This window comes from Quercus robur, chromosome 8, assembly GCF_932294415.1.
Source record: "Quercus robur chromosome 8, dhQueRobu3.1, whole genome shotgun sequence".
In the NCBI taxonomy this organism is placed as follows: Eukaryota; Viridiplantae; Streptophyta; class Magnoliopsida; order Fagales; family Fagaceae; genus Quercus; species Quercus robur.
The window spans coordinates 9,249,749-9,266,050 of NC_065541.1; the positions used below are offsets into that span (position 1 = coordinate 9,249,749).

Here is a 16,302-nt window from a genome sequence, read left to right on the forward strand (position 1 = left end):
CATTCATTGTTTGAAGGAACTTGAGTTGAAGAGAGTTAAGTTTTTTACATTAGAACTCAACTCTGACTAAATACCTAAACAGCTTTGAATAAGACTGTTTAACAAAAATTTTCTTCATAATAAATTTCTTAATAAATAACAAAAGATGCCTTTTTAGAGTATCGCATTCGAGGTAGTGTTGTTTTTTCTAGCACTAAGAAATAAATAAATTAATAATGAGGTGGAAAATTGTGAGTCCTCCAAAGTTTAAATAAAGTGATCATAAAAAGTCAAATACTTCTTTATAGATATAGATATACATATGAATCCGAGTCTTTTGGCTTAATATTGCAAAAAACTGAGTTTATTGGTGATATAGGTACTGTTTAAAGTTATTTGGAAAAATAAGGAAAGAGAGTGAATTTCGGCAATGATGTTGCCGATATTGCAAGAAGAAGTATGACAGAGAGAGTAAAGATAAGTGATGTGATGGAAGAGGAAGAAAAAATTGAATTTCGGTAATGAGATTACCGAAATTCTTGCTACCTGAAGCTGCTGCCCAAGTGAGTGTAGTGCCCGAAGTGCTAGTGCTAGGTGGAGTGCCCAAAGGGAAACCAATTGTGGCAACCAAGTTGCCGAAATTGTAGGGAAGGGAGGAGAGAGAAAATATGAATTGTGGTGACCAAGTTGTCGAAAATAGGAGGAAAAAAAAAAAATTGTGGCAACCAAGTTGCCAAAATCTTGTGGAGGAATTTAAAAAAAAAAAATTGTGGCAATTGATTTATGGCAATGGCATTGCCAAAATGGAGGGGAAAAAAAATTTGTGGCAATTGATTTGTGGCATTTTATATAACTAAAATTGATTCCCTGATTATTATAATGCATTTCACATGGCATGGGACATGGCTAGTAGTTAATAAATATATATTCATGCATGCCATCGGCTAGTAATTAAAAAATATAAATTCATTCACAATACAAGTTAGACTATTCTAAAGCTTATAATAGTCTAAGGCTTAGAAAGTAAGATAATATAGAAAAATAATAATTAACAAAATACATTTTTGTGCAACGACTTTTGCACAAGGTTGCCGAAATCTTGGGGAGAAACAAAAAAAAAAAAAAAGATTGTGGCAATTGATTTCGGTAATGCCATTGCCACAAATTTTTTTTTTTAAATTACTCCCCAAGATTTTGGCAACTTGGTTGCCACAATTCATATTTTCTCTCTCCTCCCTTCCCTACAATTTCGACAACTTGGTTGCCACAATTGGTTTCCCTTTGGACACTCCACCTAACACTAGCACTTCGGGCATTTCACACTCACTTGGGCAGCAGCTTCGGGCAACAAGAATTTCGGTAATCTCATTACCGAAATTCAATTTTTTCTCCCTCCTCCATCACATCACTTATCTTTACTCTTTTTCATATTTTTTCTTGCAATTTCAGCAACAGTGGCAGTGTTATGTTAGAGCCAGGGGGTTCAAATGAACCCCCTAACTTGTCAAATTTTTTTTTTTTTTTTTATATATATAATTTTTTTAACTTTTGTTTTGACCCTTAAAATAAAAATTTGAACACCTTGACTCTAAATTTTATTTAAACCCAACTAAAATAAATTTGAATATGATCATCTTAATGCTACTTTCACAACATTTTCACAATAAATGTTATATGGCAAGTTGTAACTGGTTTTTATTTGGATCCATAATTAACATCACTTTTTATCTACCATTAACAACTTACCGCCTAAATTTAGTTATAAATTTTTTGTGAAAGTATTGTGTATTGAATATTATTAAAAAAAAGTTTCATTTTTGCTCCTTTGTTAAAAATATATATGTATATTCTCTGCAAGACTCTGACTTACTTTACTATTGACAGCAAAATGAAGCTGTTTTTTCATGCACTTTTTTCCTCCATAAGCAAAAAATTACACTATTGTTGCAACTAATATATCTCTATCTACATTTGTGATTCTTTCCTATTCTCTTTATCTCTCTTTCCTTCTTATGTATTTTTTTTTATATATAGTTTTTCTCTTTATTTGATCAAATTGTTTGATAAATACTCTATAGATTTTCAAGTCCAAAAAGTTTTTTAGTGCTTGCTCAAATTCCAAGAGAGCGATCACATGTATGATTAAAAAGCCATACGGTGATTCTAATAAAAAAGCTATACACTTCAAAAGCAAAAACTTATATTAGTTACTATTTTTTTTTTCTTTGTTTCATATTACTCCTAGTTCTACTCTTAGGTGTGTTAGTATTCTTATTTATCATATATTTTTATTTAATTGATAATACATATAAATATAATAAGTTATTATTAATTTGACAAAAATGTATGATTAATTATTTAATTATATTTGTTGTCTTACTGATCTTTAAATTTTTAATAACTTTTTTATATTATTGTAAAATATAGTGTTGTAGGGTCCGATTTTTCTGGTCCAGCCCAAGATGCGTGGGACCTTAAACCAGTGAGCCCGGTACAATGAATTTGTCGAGAGTGGGCCAAAGAGCTAGGTTTTGGTGTATGAATAAAAGTTATCACGGTGTTTTACTTGATCAGGATGAGATGAATTGAGTTCATCTGGGAGAATTGGTCCTCGGCACGGTTCCGGGAGCCCTTTCTGGTCCCTCTTGTGTGTTGGGGGGTCTCCCCCCCCCCCCTCTGTCTCTCTTTTTTCCCTTTTTATAGTAGATTTCTTCCTCTTGAATGCGGTCCCTAGGGTAGGTGCTTGTCCCATCCGCCCTTCCCTCTAGTTGTTGGGAGTGGTTGTAAGGACAGGGAAGTATGACCATGTCAGGCACAAAGCCATGAACGCAATAATGGCAGCCTTTTCCCTAGACACCTCCCTTTTCTCCGTTGTCCTTTTCTGCTATAGTACTTTTCCTGCTTTGTGGTACGATATAGAGTGTCACTACCAGTGGCAGGTTGTCTCCTTTATCCTCGGCTATATCCATGCTGATGAGGATTCTCCTCATGGTCAAGGAGGGGTATTTCCTTGGGCTGAGCCCTTGGCCCAAATGTAGACATTCGCATGGGCCTTCAGGTCTTTTATACCCCACAGTTGTATTATATACTAAATTGTATGTAGAATACTATTTTAGATTATTGTATATAATATGGAAGTTATTTACAAAAAAAAAAAAATTCATTTTATTTTATATTTACTCCATGACAAATTTCTTACTCTATCATTGTTGAACCCCCATGAAAAAAATCTTGGAGTCGCCACTGTTCGGCAACACCATTGTTAAAATTTATTCTCTTTTCTTATTTTTCCAAATAACTTTGAACAGTACCTATATCACCAATAAACTCAATTTTTTGCATTATTCAGCCAAAAGACTCTATGGATCCTAAAACCATAGTTCTGCCAAGTGAATGCCCTAGCCTAATTGTCATATGTATTGCTTGTAAAAATAGGTTCACTATTGATTGTTTACCAACAATCGTAAAATTTAAATGAGTCAAATAGAATAATGGTAAAATTGTCATAATGTATAATTTGCATTTATATTATATTAAAGATTAGGAATTCAATTATATAAAGACTTCTTATAAAATCTTATATTTATAGTTTTATACCGTTATATTTACTGTCACAACAGTTAAAAAAAATGGAGATAGGTTTGTATTAAACACAATCATAATATAATCCTAGCCAATAAGTATTTGGATTAGTTTGGGATTGTGTTTAATTTGTTACTTACCTTTACACGAATGATGATGAAGACTAGCAGTGTGTCTTGAAGTTATGCGGAACTCATCAAACCTACAAGAGGGAGAAAGAGCCTGCAGCGAGCTGACAAAGCTTGTGTAAAGTGTAAACCATACTTTGATTTTCGTAAAAAGTGCAAAGATGTAGTTCCAAAAAATAAAAATAAAAATAAAAAAAATGCAAAGGTGTATAAGTATAACTGTACAAGTAAACGAAGGTTTTGTGTTTTCTCTCTCCCAATCTATTTCCCTCACTTTGGCATCGGGCCCCTTGCTTTTAATGATGATGCTATGTAATCATTTAATGGCCTACTAAATGAGGGAAAGATCAATTATATTTGCCGGACATTATTCAATTATAGCAAATATTATATTTTCTTCATGATCTTGTTTGTGACACCTTGCATTTTTAAAGGGTTGGTTTAATGATTTTTAAGGTTTCATGATATCCATGAGATGTTGAGTTAGAAATTTTTTACTCCCTTTTTAGGACTCTTTAAAAAATTTCTCCATATAATAATTCTGTGTGTGTGAGAAGAGAGAGCTGCACATGCCTGATGAACAGTTAGATACTCAAAGATGTCTCAAGCCCATTTGAGAGATTTTTTTGTTGAGACCAAGTTGGTGTGAAATGTCTCTTTTTGTCTTCCATTCCACCTCTCATAGTAATCTTTAGCTTATCTTAGGCTATGTTTGTTTCATGTAAGTGATTTTCCGGAAAATACTTATTTTTCGGAAATGCTATTTTCCGGAAAGGAAAATATTTTTAAGTATTTGGTTGCATTTCAGAAAATGTTGTGAAAAATATTTTATGGTGTTTGGTTGTATGGTTGAAAATGCTATTTTCCTACAAATTTTTTACATGGCAATTCAACCCACGGCAGCAAACTCCGACAATCAAAAGCCACAACCACCAAAACACCACCACCACACCACCACAACAACAACAAAAATCAAAATCACACAGAGAGAGATCGGTGGGTCGAAGGCGAGATCGTGCGGAGGCGAGATCGAAGGTGCGATCGGCGCGGTGCGATCGTCGGACTGGAGCTCGCGAGATCGACTGGTGCGTGCGATCGGCGCGGATTGGAGCTCGGGGTTCGCCGGCGATCGTCGGACTAGACTGGAGCTTGGGGGCCTCTTCTCTCTCTCTCTCTCTCTCTCTCTCTCTCTGGAATTCATTTGAAGTGAAAATAGGAACAGAAATTCATTTCCGTGGTCAAAGCATATTTTTTTCGGTCAACTGAAATTGATTTTCGGAAAATTCTATTTTCCGGACCAACCAAACACCCGCATTTTTGAAAGTGATTTTCACCCAAAACAAACACACCCTTAGCTTTTCAGCATTGCTTCCTTCTTCATACATGGCTGGTCTCATGAGCTTTGTCGGCTTCATTAGCGGGTTTCTTGGGCTGGGCTTCCTAGCCCAACTTAAATCAAAACCACATGTTAATCTTGATTAGCCTCATGAATCAAATCCATTGGTGATATGAGAGTATTTATCTCGATGAGTAAGAATATCTTTCAGTGACTTTTGTCTTATTTTTATATTATTGTTCTTATTATTACTTTTGGAGTGGGGCCAACCCTAAACAGCATGTTGATGACCTTTTATTTTTATTTTTTTTAGAAGAAGCATGTTGATGACTTCAGACTTCACCATCGCACATTAGCATGCTTACGGCAGCAAACTGCAATTAGCATTATAAAAAGGGCTGGAAACCAAAAATAATTTATCTGTTAAAATACGCCTTTTCTACCCCAAAATATTTATATAATTTTGTGTTTTCATTCCTTAAATTAGATAAATTATAGCTTAGTCATTGAAAATTTTTAGGATTTTTGAAAAATATTATCAATGGACTCTATTGTATCCCGTAAGTGCCAATTTTACATTGAATTTCTGATTCATTGACAATTAAACTATGCACATTAAGTTTATGACAAATCAAATCTTCTAGTAATGTTTTATATTAAAGATTTGTGAATTTAATCACATTATTAACACATAATTTTTATCATATTATCTTATAAATTTTTTTTGTCATATTATCAGTAATTTTTAAATGATATTTTTACTAAAAACACATTACCTAATTAAATCCATAGATTAAAAAAAATGATAAATCCATTAGACTTAATATAGAATAAAAACAAAAAATTTGATTTGTCCTGAAATAGATGTGTAAGGGTAAGTCATTAGGGTATGAATTTTGTCAATATAGTCGTTCACTTTGTCAAAGTGAGTCAATCTAGTTATTTTTTCCAAATATATTAAATGAAGTCATTTGAACATTTTCTTAATGTTTTGTTTTAAACAATAATTATCAAAACAATAACAAGTGATAACCTTAAAATGGGTGAGCAAAATTTTCAGCACGAAAAGTATAATAAGTCAAAGATAAATGATAACCTTTTAAATTTATTATTGTAGGTAAATCAAACTTGGATCTAAGAAAAAAAAAAGCTTGAACAAATGATGGAAATAACTCTTAAATCACAACAGGTGATACATTGTTGTTAATTAAAACAAGATAAGAACCAATAAAATCTACAAATTCAATTGTTTTAAAAAAATTATTGCTTACATAACATTATTCATAATTTGTTTAAAATTTCAAATTAAAGTAAAATACTATTTTGATCCATAAACTTTAACAAAAACTTGTTTTTCATCCGTAAACTTTAAAAGTTCTTTTTTTATTCGTAACTTTATAAAGAGTTTTTTCAATAATTTTTTTCAATGAAAAAAGAATTTAATAATGAAAAACAAACTTTTAGTAAAACTAAATGATATAAATAAAATATTTTTAATAATTTAGAGGATAAAAGATGATATTTTCAATAGTTTAGAAATGAAAAACAAATTTTCGGTAAAATTTAAAATCAAAATAGTATTTTATCATTTCAAATTATCTATATAAATCAGTAATAATAAACATATATGATATTTCCATAAGAGTGCAATTACGGCAACATAAAAGGGCACCATAGCAAAAACCTCGAAAACAGAAGCGAGTCTACAAAAGGAAGTGAACAACACTAATATATTACAACTAAAAAGGTTGCAGATTCACAGAGAGAGAGACCCAAAACCAAATCGGCTTTTGCTGTTTTGGGTCTTTCTGAGGAAGAAGAGGGTTTTGGCTAGAGAGAGAGATGTCAGACCTAGACAGACAAATAGAGCAGCTGAAGAAGTGTGAGCCTCTCAAGGAGTCGGAGGTGAAGGCTCTCTGTCTCAAAGCCATGGAAATCCTCGTTGAAGAGAGCAACGTTCAAAGGGTCGATGCCCCTGTCACTGTAACCTCTCTCTCTCTCTCTCTCTTTTATTGATTTTTAAGTGGGAAATACTGTTGTTTTATGTGATTTGGGTTTCTGGGTTTGTTTTGTTTTGTTTTTTGAGTTGTGGGTTGGATTTGGCTGTGGATTTCAATGCTGGGTTTGGTTTTTTTCAAGTGGGGTTTCTCTATTTTGTTTCATGTATGTGAAAATGTGACCTAAAAGTGATAGGAAGTTATTAGAATAGTTGGATTTGATAGTAAAAATAAATTATTTATTGGAGATATGAACTGGGTTTAGGGATTTTGAACAAAGATTTAAGGGCATGGCACTAATTTTTGAAGTCAATTGGTTGCTGATATTTGTTGTATTTTTAGTTAAAATGTTTAATCAACTGAGTTTAATAGGCATGGAAGGAAATAAACTTGTTTTGGTAATGAGTCTGCTCAGTTTAGGTTTTTGTTTTATGAATTAGGGAATCCATTTGGTTGAATTCCAGGGCTGTCAACTTAAATGAGCTTTACTGGATTCATTGCTGTTTCAAGTGTAAGTGTTTGACTTGCCAATGAGCCCTGGCTCAAATGGCAGTTTCTCCTCTCAAAAGTGTGTGTGGAGTGTGACGTCGTGAGTTCAAAATTTACTTGTTGCTGTGTAACTTGTTTTAAAAAAACAGTATAAGCAAGGTAGTCAAAGGCGAAAGGTGACCTTAAGGCACCAAAGCCTTATATTGCCCAAGTTGTGAGGTGACAAAAAGGTGCTAGCCTGATTAAAGCAAGGTGCCAAATTCTAAATATATTTAGTATACGTGTAGAACTTAAATCATATGTTGACATGTGTTGCATGAATAAATTTGGTCTATTAATTGATTTTAAAATAGACTTAACACGGTTTAAGCTCTTTTAATCATTCTAACAATAGGTTTTACAACAAGCTTCTATAAATTAATTAATCTAACAAAGCTTTTGTAAATTAATTAATTTCACAGTAGGATTTATATCAAGCTTCTGTAATTAATAATCTAATGATCGGTTCTACGACAAACTCCTATAAATATTTAATCTACCAATAGGTTTTACAGCAATGCTCTCGCCCTAGGCTTAGTGCCTTGTACTTGGTTTAAGGTGCTCTTGCTCGCCTAGGCTCTAAAGGCAAGCACCTCACCAAAGGCACCTGCCTAGCTTGGACGCATAGGTTAGCACCTGGATTGCCTTTGACTACCCTAAGTCTTTGATTTGCCAGAGTATGCATGTAGCTTTTAAAGGTCATGGCATATATAATTCATCGTAAACAGCCAAACACATAGTTAACTTGGATTTTTCTTTGTTGGGTAAGGTGCTGAAACTGGCAGCAGTACAGGTTGCCTTTCAGTTGTATCAGGTTGGGCTTCAGGTCAAACCTAAATTAAAAGATTTTGCGGATCTCCTATATGCGGAAGATTAAAACACAGCTCCTATCTTGTGATTATGTGTGACACTAACGAGAAACAGGAGCTTCCCATTCTTTTATGGAACCATAATTGGCAGAATAGGTGATAGGATAGAAGGTGCATTCTTATATAATTTTTTTTAATTTTTATAAGTAATGAATTTTATTGACGGTAAAAAATACTTTATGTGCATGATGATGAGAACAAAGTATCTTAAAAAAATTACAGTAAATCAAACTGAAAATCTGATAGAGTTTTGAAACTCCAAAATGGAAGTACAATGCCTGTGCTGATTCCTCTATGAGTTTAATTGTCTCTTGCATTACGCTTAGTTTTTTGTTGCATTAAGTGAGCTTGTTGGAAGTCACTTGAGATGATTTGGTTATGTTTAGAGTAGAATGATTAATGCACTAGTGAGAAAGAGTGAGTTGATACAAGTTGAAGGAAAAAAAAAAGATAGAGGAAGACCAAAACTAACATTTGTAGAAGACTAGAAGGATAAAAGGTCATGTCAATTAAGGATTAAGGAAATAACATAGTATAATTTGGATAGAATATAATGGCGGAAAAGAATACATGTGGCCGACATTGACTAATCTATTGAGGATCCATAGCCAACCCCAAGAAAATTGGGGCAAAGGCTTGGTTGTTGTTGTAGTTTCACTTGCAATTGCTGTTTATCTTTAACCATAATTTGATTCCCCTTTTTGCCTTTCTGCTCTATATTGTGAAATAGTTGGAGGGAGCAGAGGGATGGGCATATCTTGAGTGGAAATAGTGAATTCATGATGGTTTTTATTTTACACCTAAGTATATTTCATTGTTTAAGAGTCTGACTGTGATTCAGGCTGTGACTAATGTCAGTTGGCTTTGTATTTTTGCATAGATATGTGGTGACATCCATGGGCAGTTTTACGACATGAAAGAGCTTTTCAAAGTAGGAGGTGATTGCCCCAAGACTAATTACTTGTTTCTTGGAGATTTTGTTGACAGAGGATTTTACTCTGTGGAAACATTTCTGCTTCTACTAGCCCTGAAGGTATTTTATAATATACTCATGATGATTTTAAGTTAGAGTTTTGTTGACTTTAAGTTATAATATACTCTTGTGCTTGCTATTTATATTTCTCTCTCTCTCTCTCTTTTTCTCTTTCTTTTGACTTTGTTGTCCTGCTAACTTGCTAGGAGGTTCTCATAAATGCACTTCTGTGGCTTCTATAGCATAGTTCTGTCTTGAAAAAGAGGCTTTAGTTGACTACCAATATATTCTTATTCAAGTCCAGATTTTTTTGTTTATTTATTTATTTTTGATTGGTAATTACACACACACCCGGAGGGTCCTGAGTCCATGATCCCCCCACCCCCCTCTTCCCCCTTGCTCTTACAAGGAGAGAATGTGCCATTTTAGCTTGAGCTAATTGCCCATGTCAAGATTTATTTGGGAACACTACACTGGGTGATTGAACTGATGCAGTATTCTGAAGACTTTTTTTTTTTTTTTTAAATAAAAAATTTTTAGGCTTTTGCAATATTTAGTATGTTTAGCAACAGCAAAGCTTTGCTTTTAAGTGATAAAAAAAAAGTTGGCATTGATATTAACTCCCAGAACACTGCTTGATGACTCAAGAAAGCTACCCTGAGTTTTAAACAATCGGACTCACCTATCAAAAACAAAAGTTTTAAACAATCGGACTCTTGAGAAAGTAATGTTTGATATTGATAAATTAACAGTTGTCCCCAAAGCTTAAACTGTTAGGAAATTGTGAATTTAATCATGTAATCATTATTTTAACACTCCCTCTTTTGTGTATGTCCAAACTCCCCCTTAATAAGTGGGGCCAAACATGTTAGATTTTATTTTTTTAAATGGGAGGTATAGTGCAGCCAAGGTTCAAACTTAGGACCACCTACTTTGATACCATACCATGGTAAATTACCTATTGTCCCAAAAGTTTTAGCTATTGGGAAATGATGAATTTAATTACTTAATTATTATTCTAATAGATATAATCGGAGTAGCAGCAGCAAAAGAAGCACTCCTGACCAAATGAGCTTGGTAGAGTAAAAAAGATGTTCCAAAATACTGTAAATGCTTACTAAACCAGCACTCATAAAACTTGGGTGCAAACATTTCCATCTTAAATTCAACATAAGAAAAAATTCACTGATATATATATATTTTTGATAAGTAAAAGCTGAAAACATTCACTGATATATTGTAAACTAACTTATAATCATAGGTACATTAACACATCTTTGACTTTAAGCGAACCATTAATGATGGTTAACTTCCTCAAAGAGAACCCTTTGCATGAGGAATACCCATTTACTATCCTAGTAAGACCCACTTCTAGTGATACATGAAGAAGGCTTGAAACTAAGCAACAGGCTGTTTGTGGAATGTCAAAGATTTATATCACTTTAATATATTCTCACACTGAGTAATTATACATAATTTCATTTATTTTCCAGACCTCCTGTCTGGTTGTTCAGTCAAAGGGATTGCTTGAAATCCAACTGTTTATTGAATTGATTGAGTGTGGCATATCCATTTTGACTTGCGAATTGCCAAAGGCAGATTGCAGATATTAATAAATTATGCATTATAATTCATTTTTGTTTATTAAGGCGTTCAACTAATAATTGTTCACAATCAGGTGAGGTATCCAGATCGGATAACTCTCATTAGAGGGAACCATGAGAGCCGTCAAATCACACAGGTTAAGTCTTTTTAACTTGTATATCTGTACTTTCTATGCTCTTAGATTTACTGATTGTCACTTTTTAAGCATTCTGAGAATTTACCATTTATCTTTACATTTCAGGTATATGGATTCTATGATGAGTGCCTACGTAAATATGGCTCTGTGAACGTTTGGAGATATTGCACCGATATATTTGATTACTTAAGGTTAGCCAATATCTTTTATAGAAACACAGGACACCTATCTGTTGGAATGTAAGGAAGGTGTAACAATTATAGACTGGTGCAGGGGATGGTAGCCTGTTAGGACACAGTTGTCTGTTAGACAATTCTTGTGTTAGTTGCCTAATCATTCTTCCTTTTCTTGGCTGGTTAGAATTATGTTCCATAAATTTCATCAAGTTGGATGGTTGGGATCATGGGCTTGCTATATTGCTTCTTCCCTAGAGAGTCATAACTCATAATTGGGAATCACTAAACTAAAACTATACTGCTGCCATAAGAACATGGATACCAGTACCATAATATGCTATAACATTGATAAGTCAGATTTTAGTCCCTCTGCATTTCTCCTTGTCATGCAGTTTCTGTGCCTTTAGTACAGCTTCCTTATTATCCAACGTGATGGGTGTCCTGGATTTCAATTTTGCTATGGTTTTGGAAGCAACTGACAAACTTTCATATTAAAGTTTCATTGTTTGGTTTCCGCACCATTTTCGAATTTCACAAGTCCAAGAAACTCACCATCGAAGAAGTTCCTAGAAGTAGGTATCTCTTGCTTAATTCTGTAAATCTAAATGGAGCCTTTTAACTAAGAATAACGGACACGGACATTGACACTGACATGACATGGGACATGGTGATATGGCACTTCTTGAAAAATTAGGACGTGGAACGGTGGGATATATGACAATTAATAAATGAATTATTATCTCTAGGTATATTTTTATTCATTTATAGACATGTTTTATGTTAATTTTAAGTTCAAAAAATATGTAGCAACTATCAAAATCTTTAAATACATTGAAAATCAATTTTATGCTTTATATTTAAAATAAATAAATAAATATATATTCCCCCCGTCACAAAATGAGGATGCATATGTAGGAATGTCCCAGCATGTCAGACATGGACACGCCAGAGATTATGAAGTGTTTGTGCTTCTTATTTTAAGTGATGTATAGTAAAAGTAATATGGTTTTGCCTTTAGTTTTGCAAAGTTTTGGTATTGACCATCACATGTTACTCAGTGGCCAATTAAAGTTATTCTTTGATTCAGTTGCTTCCAACGCAACCCAAATTTGGGTACTTTTGTTATGTCAGTCCCTTACAACTTCTAAAGTTTCAGCTGTGGTTTGTTACAGTCTGTCTGCCCTCATTGAGAACAAAATTTTCAGTGTCCATGGAGGTCTCTCTCCTGCCATAACAACATTGGATCAGGTCAGAGAATTTATCATGAATTTGTATATATTCTCTTAAGATTTACATACTAATAATGTTTTGCTTGCCAGATACGAACAATTGATCGGAAGCAAGAAGTACCTCATGATGGTGCTATGTGTGACCTCTTGTGGTCTGATCCCGAAGATATTGTAGATGGTTGGGGTTTGAGTCCCCGTGGTGCTGGCTTCCTATTTGGTGGCAGTGTTGTTACTTCTTTCAACCATACAAACAACATTGACTACATATGTCGTGCTCATCAGTTGGTAATGGAAGGATATAAATGGATGTTCAATAACCAGATAGTTACAGTCTGGTCAGCTCCAAATTACTGCTACAGGTAAAATAAAAATTTTGATTTCTGCTCTCTGGTTTGTTCTAGTATTTAATTGGTTTCATTCTTGGATGTGTTTGCAGATGTGGTAATGTAGCTGCAATCCTCGAGCTAGATGAGAATCTTAACAAGCAGTTTCGTGTGTTTGATGCTGCTCCACAGGTTTGTGTATATAATCCACTTGCAATTGATTATCCGAGGAAATTAGGCGGTTGACTTCTGATAGCAATTACTTCGTTCACTTTTTATGTTTCTTCCGGTTGTTAATCTTGAGTCATACCCTCTGGACGAGGAATTTATAGATTTCATCTGGTTAAAAATATGCAGGTTTATTTGGTAAAGGCAGCTATGTGATATTTTGCTTTATATATATATTGAGGAAATTGCTTTTTATTTATATATTTACATTGTTTGGGACATTTTTGAATACCCCTATCAGTTTGTTGAGGATTCATAGCCAATCCCAATATTTTGGAACCAAGGCTTTATTGTTGTATTATTTGGGAAGTTTTGAATCTAAGAGTAATCTAACCCATAACCACCTGAGTCATTGCCAAGGGACATAGCACCTATATTACATGAATGAGTATAGTTTTTGAGAAGGGATACAGACATACAGTACTACTGGATCTGATTTCTGCAATTCTTTGACTCAAGACTATATGGTTGCATGACCTACCATCAATGTATGCTCCTTATGTAAATTTTTGCAGTTCATACAAACAGATAATGCTCCATTGAGTGAAAGGCATGATCTGTGACTCTGTATGACATAATATGTGAAGAGGTGTTGTGTTTCATGCTTCTTGATTGAATTTACTTCTTGCATTCTGTGGTGCACTGAAAGATTAAAATGATGTGCAGGAATCGAGAGGGGCCCCTGCCAAGAAACCTGCACCAGATTACTTTTTATGAAACCAATTCAGTATAGTGTCACTTTTTATCATTCAACATGCTTGCATTGATAGGCAAGAAGATATACGGTCACATGGAGATCTCGTGTAATACCAAAGGAACAGGGGTGGAATAGAGGTTGGCTGCTTAATGATCAGTTCCCTGAAATGATCACCAAGGGGTGTACTTTCCAGTTCGTGATCGGTTTAGATTATTGGGTTTACATTTCTTGTTTGTCTGCTTCTACCATCTTTGTTGTTAATGTATAATTGTAGCATGCATTGCATAGTCTATGCCAGTGAATCATCGAATATAGAATCCCTATCCTTGTTCATTTGATGGTAGAGAGAGACAGGTCTTGGAAAGGAAAAGCTCTGGTTCCATCAATAGGAGTATGAATAGGAAGTACTGGCTTAGGAAATGAGGAGGGAATTATTCTGAACATCCATAGAAAAAGACATCATGTTGGGTTTTGTTTGTCCTATTGGACAATAAAAGTTCCTCACGATTATCTTCTTCTATATGTTACATTAATTGTGAGACTTTGAATAGTCTACTAAAGATTCATAGCCAATCCCAAAATTATGGGATTAAGGCTTGATTGTTATTGTTGCTATCTGCATGTAAAACTCTGCTGCCCCTTACGTACCACTATACTAGTACTCAGGACCTCACCCCATTTTGACCGAGAAAAAGTTGTAATGCATCAAGTGAACTGTGAGAATATTTTTGAAAGATATGTCCAATATCATGGATACCATTTTCTTTCCCATGATTATATTTCGGTGTTAGCAATGACCTAACGAAGATACTCATCTCTCTCTCTCTGTCTCTAATAAAAAGTTAAGGTTAAATTAAGTCCTTTTAAGTTTTAAATTTATTAGTTTAAGCTTTTTGTCAAATTTAATTAAAAAATTACCAATACAAAAATATTTTTCTCTCACGAAAAAAATCTATATAGTTAATAAAAATATTTGGCGAAAATGTAAATTGTGCCTTTTAAGTATGACTGAAATTTGTTTCAGTTCTTTAATTTTACTTTCATTTAATTGAGTTTTTTAAATTTCAAATTTATACAATTCAAGAATCCAATTTTGCTAAAAAGTTGTCATTAAGAAATTATTTTCTAACATGAAAAAATTTATAAAATTAATAAAAATATCTATAGATTTTTTATGGGAGAATTTATTTTCAAAAACTCTTTTTATTAGTTAATTCCGTACCCAATGGCAATTTTTAATGGAATTGGAAGGATATTTTGAATTGAATAAATTTGAAAAAGGATTTAACTGGACGAAAGTAAAATTGGAGGAGTGAAATGAATTTTGGTTAAACTTAAAAAATGTAATTTGCATTTTAGCCAAAATATTTTATAGATTTTTTATGTGAGCAATTTTTTTTCATTACTTAATTGTATATTTAATGGCAATATTTTTAATAGAATTGGATGAAAGGTCCAAATTAAATAAATTTGAAATTTAGAAGACTTAATTGAATAAAAGTAAGGTTATAAAACTTAAATGAATTTTAGTTAAACTTAGACGTTGCAATTTACATTTTAACCAAAAACTAATAAAGAAATTTTTGATCGTTTGCTATATTTTTCAGGCACAGGCATTTACTCCGCCTATGAATGAGGGGGAGTTGAGAATGTCTATTATGTGAAATGTTTGTTATAAATCTTATGGGATGGAATTGGCATTTCTTGAAGCCTTTTACCAGCCATTGCAATTCCATGAACACTGCCATGCTCAGGGAACCACTAAAAATTGAATGTACTATAATTTCCTCATAAATATATTTAAAGTTTTATAATCCGGTTTTGTCTCCAAAGTATTGTTTCATATATATATATCATTCGGTTGAGGATGGGATGGGTTGGAGCCTAGGAGGTATTTTGTGGCTTCAACATTAATAAGGTAGAAATGAAAGAGAAATGGAATTGTGCCTTCAAGCTTAATAAAGCAGAGATGAAAGTGATAGGAAATGGTCAATGGTGTGTGAGTACTAAAAGAGAAAGAAAACAAGTGTTTTAAGGATATTAAAAAATAATATGTATTAAAAAAAAACGTTTAATTACCATGTTAGTCCTTAATGCTTGTCCTATGTGTCAAATGGTCTTTAACATCTTAAATGTGTCAATTTAGTCTCTAAACTTTTGATATTGTGTCAAAATAGTCAACATTATTAAAAAAGGGTTTAAGTCTTGACTTTTTAGTTAAAGTTCTCATGAATGACATTTGAAAAACATACTATTTAGCTAGTTTTAAAATAGAAATTAAAAAAAAAAAAAGAAGCCAAATGCCAATTTTTTTGCATTATCATTTTTTTTAGAAGTTAAAGTTATTACCAATTATATTATAAAATCCTTATAAACTGAATATAATTGGTGCTGTGTCAACAAGGTAATTTTTTTTTTCTTTCTATTTTATGTTTAAAAATTGATACATCTATTTAATATACATCTATTTAAAATTACTAGCTGTTCATGAAATCAGTCCCATGTGGCCCTTTTAG

The 16,302-nt window shown here is 33.1% G+C and overlaps 1 protein-coding gene across 2 annotated transcripts in view; it reads left to right on the forward strand.

Moving 5' to 3' along the window:
• The window catches only part of LOC126694474 (serine/threonine-protein phosphatase PP-X isozyme 2), an 85,419-nt gene extending 70,856 nt beyond the window's left edge, over nt 1-14,563 (forward strand). Inside the window, exons 2-9 of one of the 2 annotated variants that reach the window (XM_050390748.1) lie at nt 6,786-7,008; nt 9,300-9,452; nt 11,071-11,133; nt 11,239-11,324; nt 12,482-12,557; nt 12,629-12,897; nt 12,975-13,053; nt 13,756-14,563. In XM_050390748.1, the coding sequence (XP_050246705.1) occupies nt 6,868-7,008; nt 9,300-9,452; nt 11,071-11,133; nt 11,239-11,324; nt 12,482-12,557; nt 12,629-12,897; nt 12,975-13,053; nt 13,756-13,806 (918 nt within the window). In that variant the 5' untranslated portion in view covers nt 6,786-6,867 and the 3' untranslated portion in view covers nt 13,807-14,563. Of the gene's footprint in view, nt 1-6,749; nt 7,009-9,299; nt 9,453-11,070; nt 11,134-11,238; nt 11,325-12,481; nt 12,558-12,628; nt 12,898-12,974; nt 13,054-13,755 lie in introns of those variants that run through there. The other variant, XM_050390747.1, reaches the window with a different exon arrangement.
• The last annotated feature ends 1,739 nt before the right edge of the window (nt 14,564-16,302 follow it).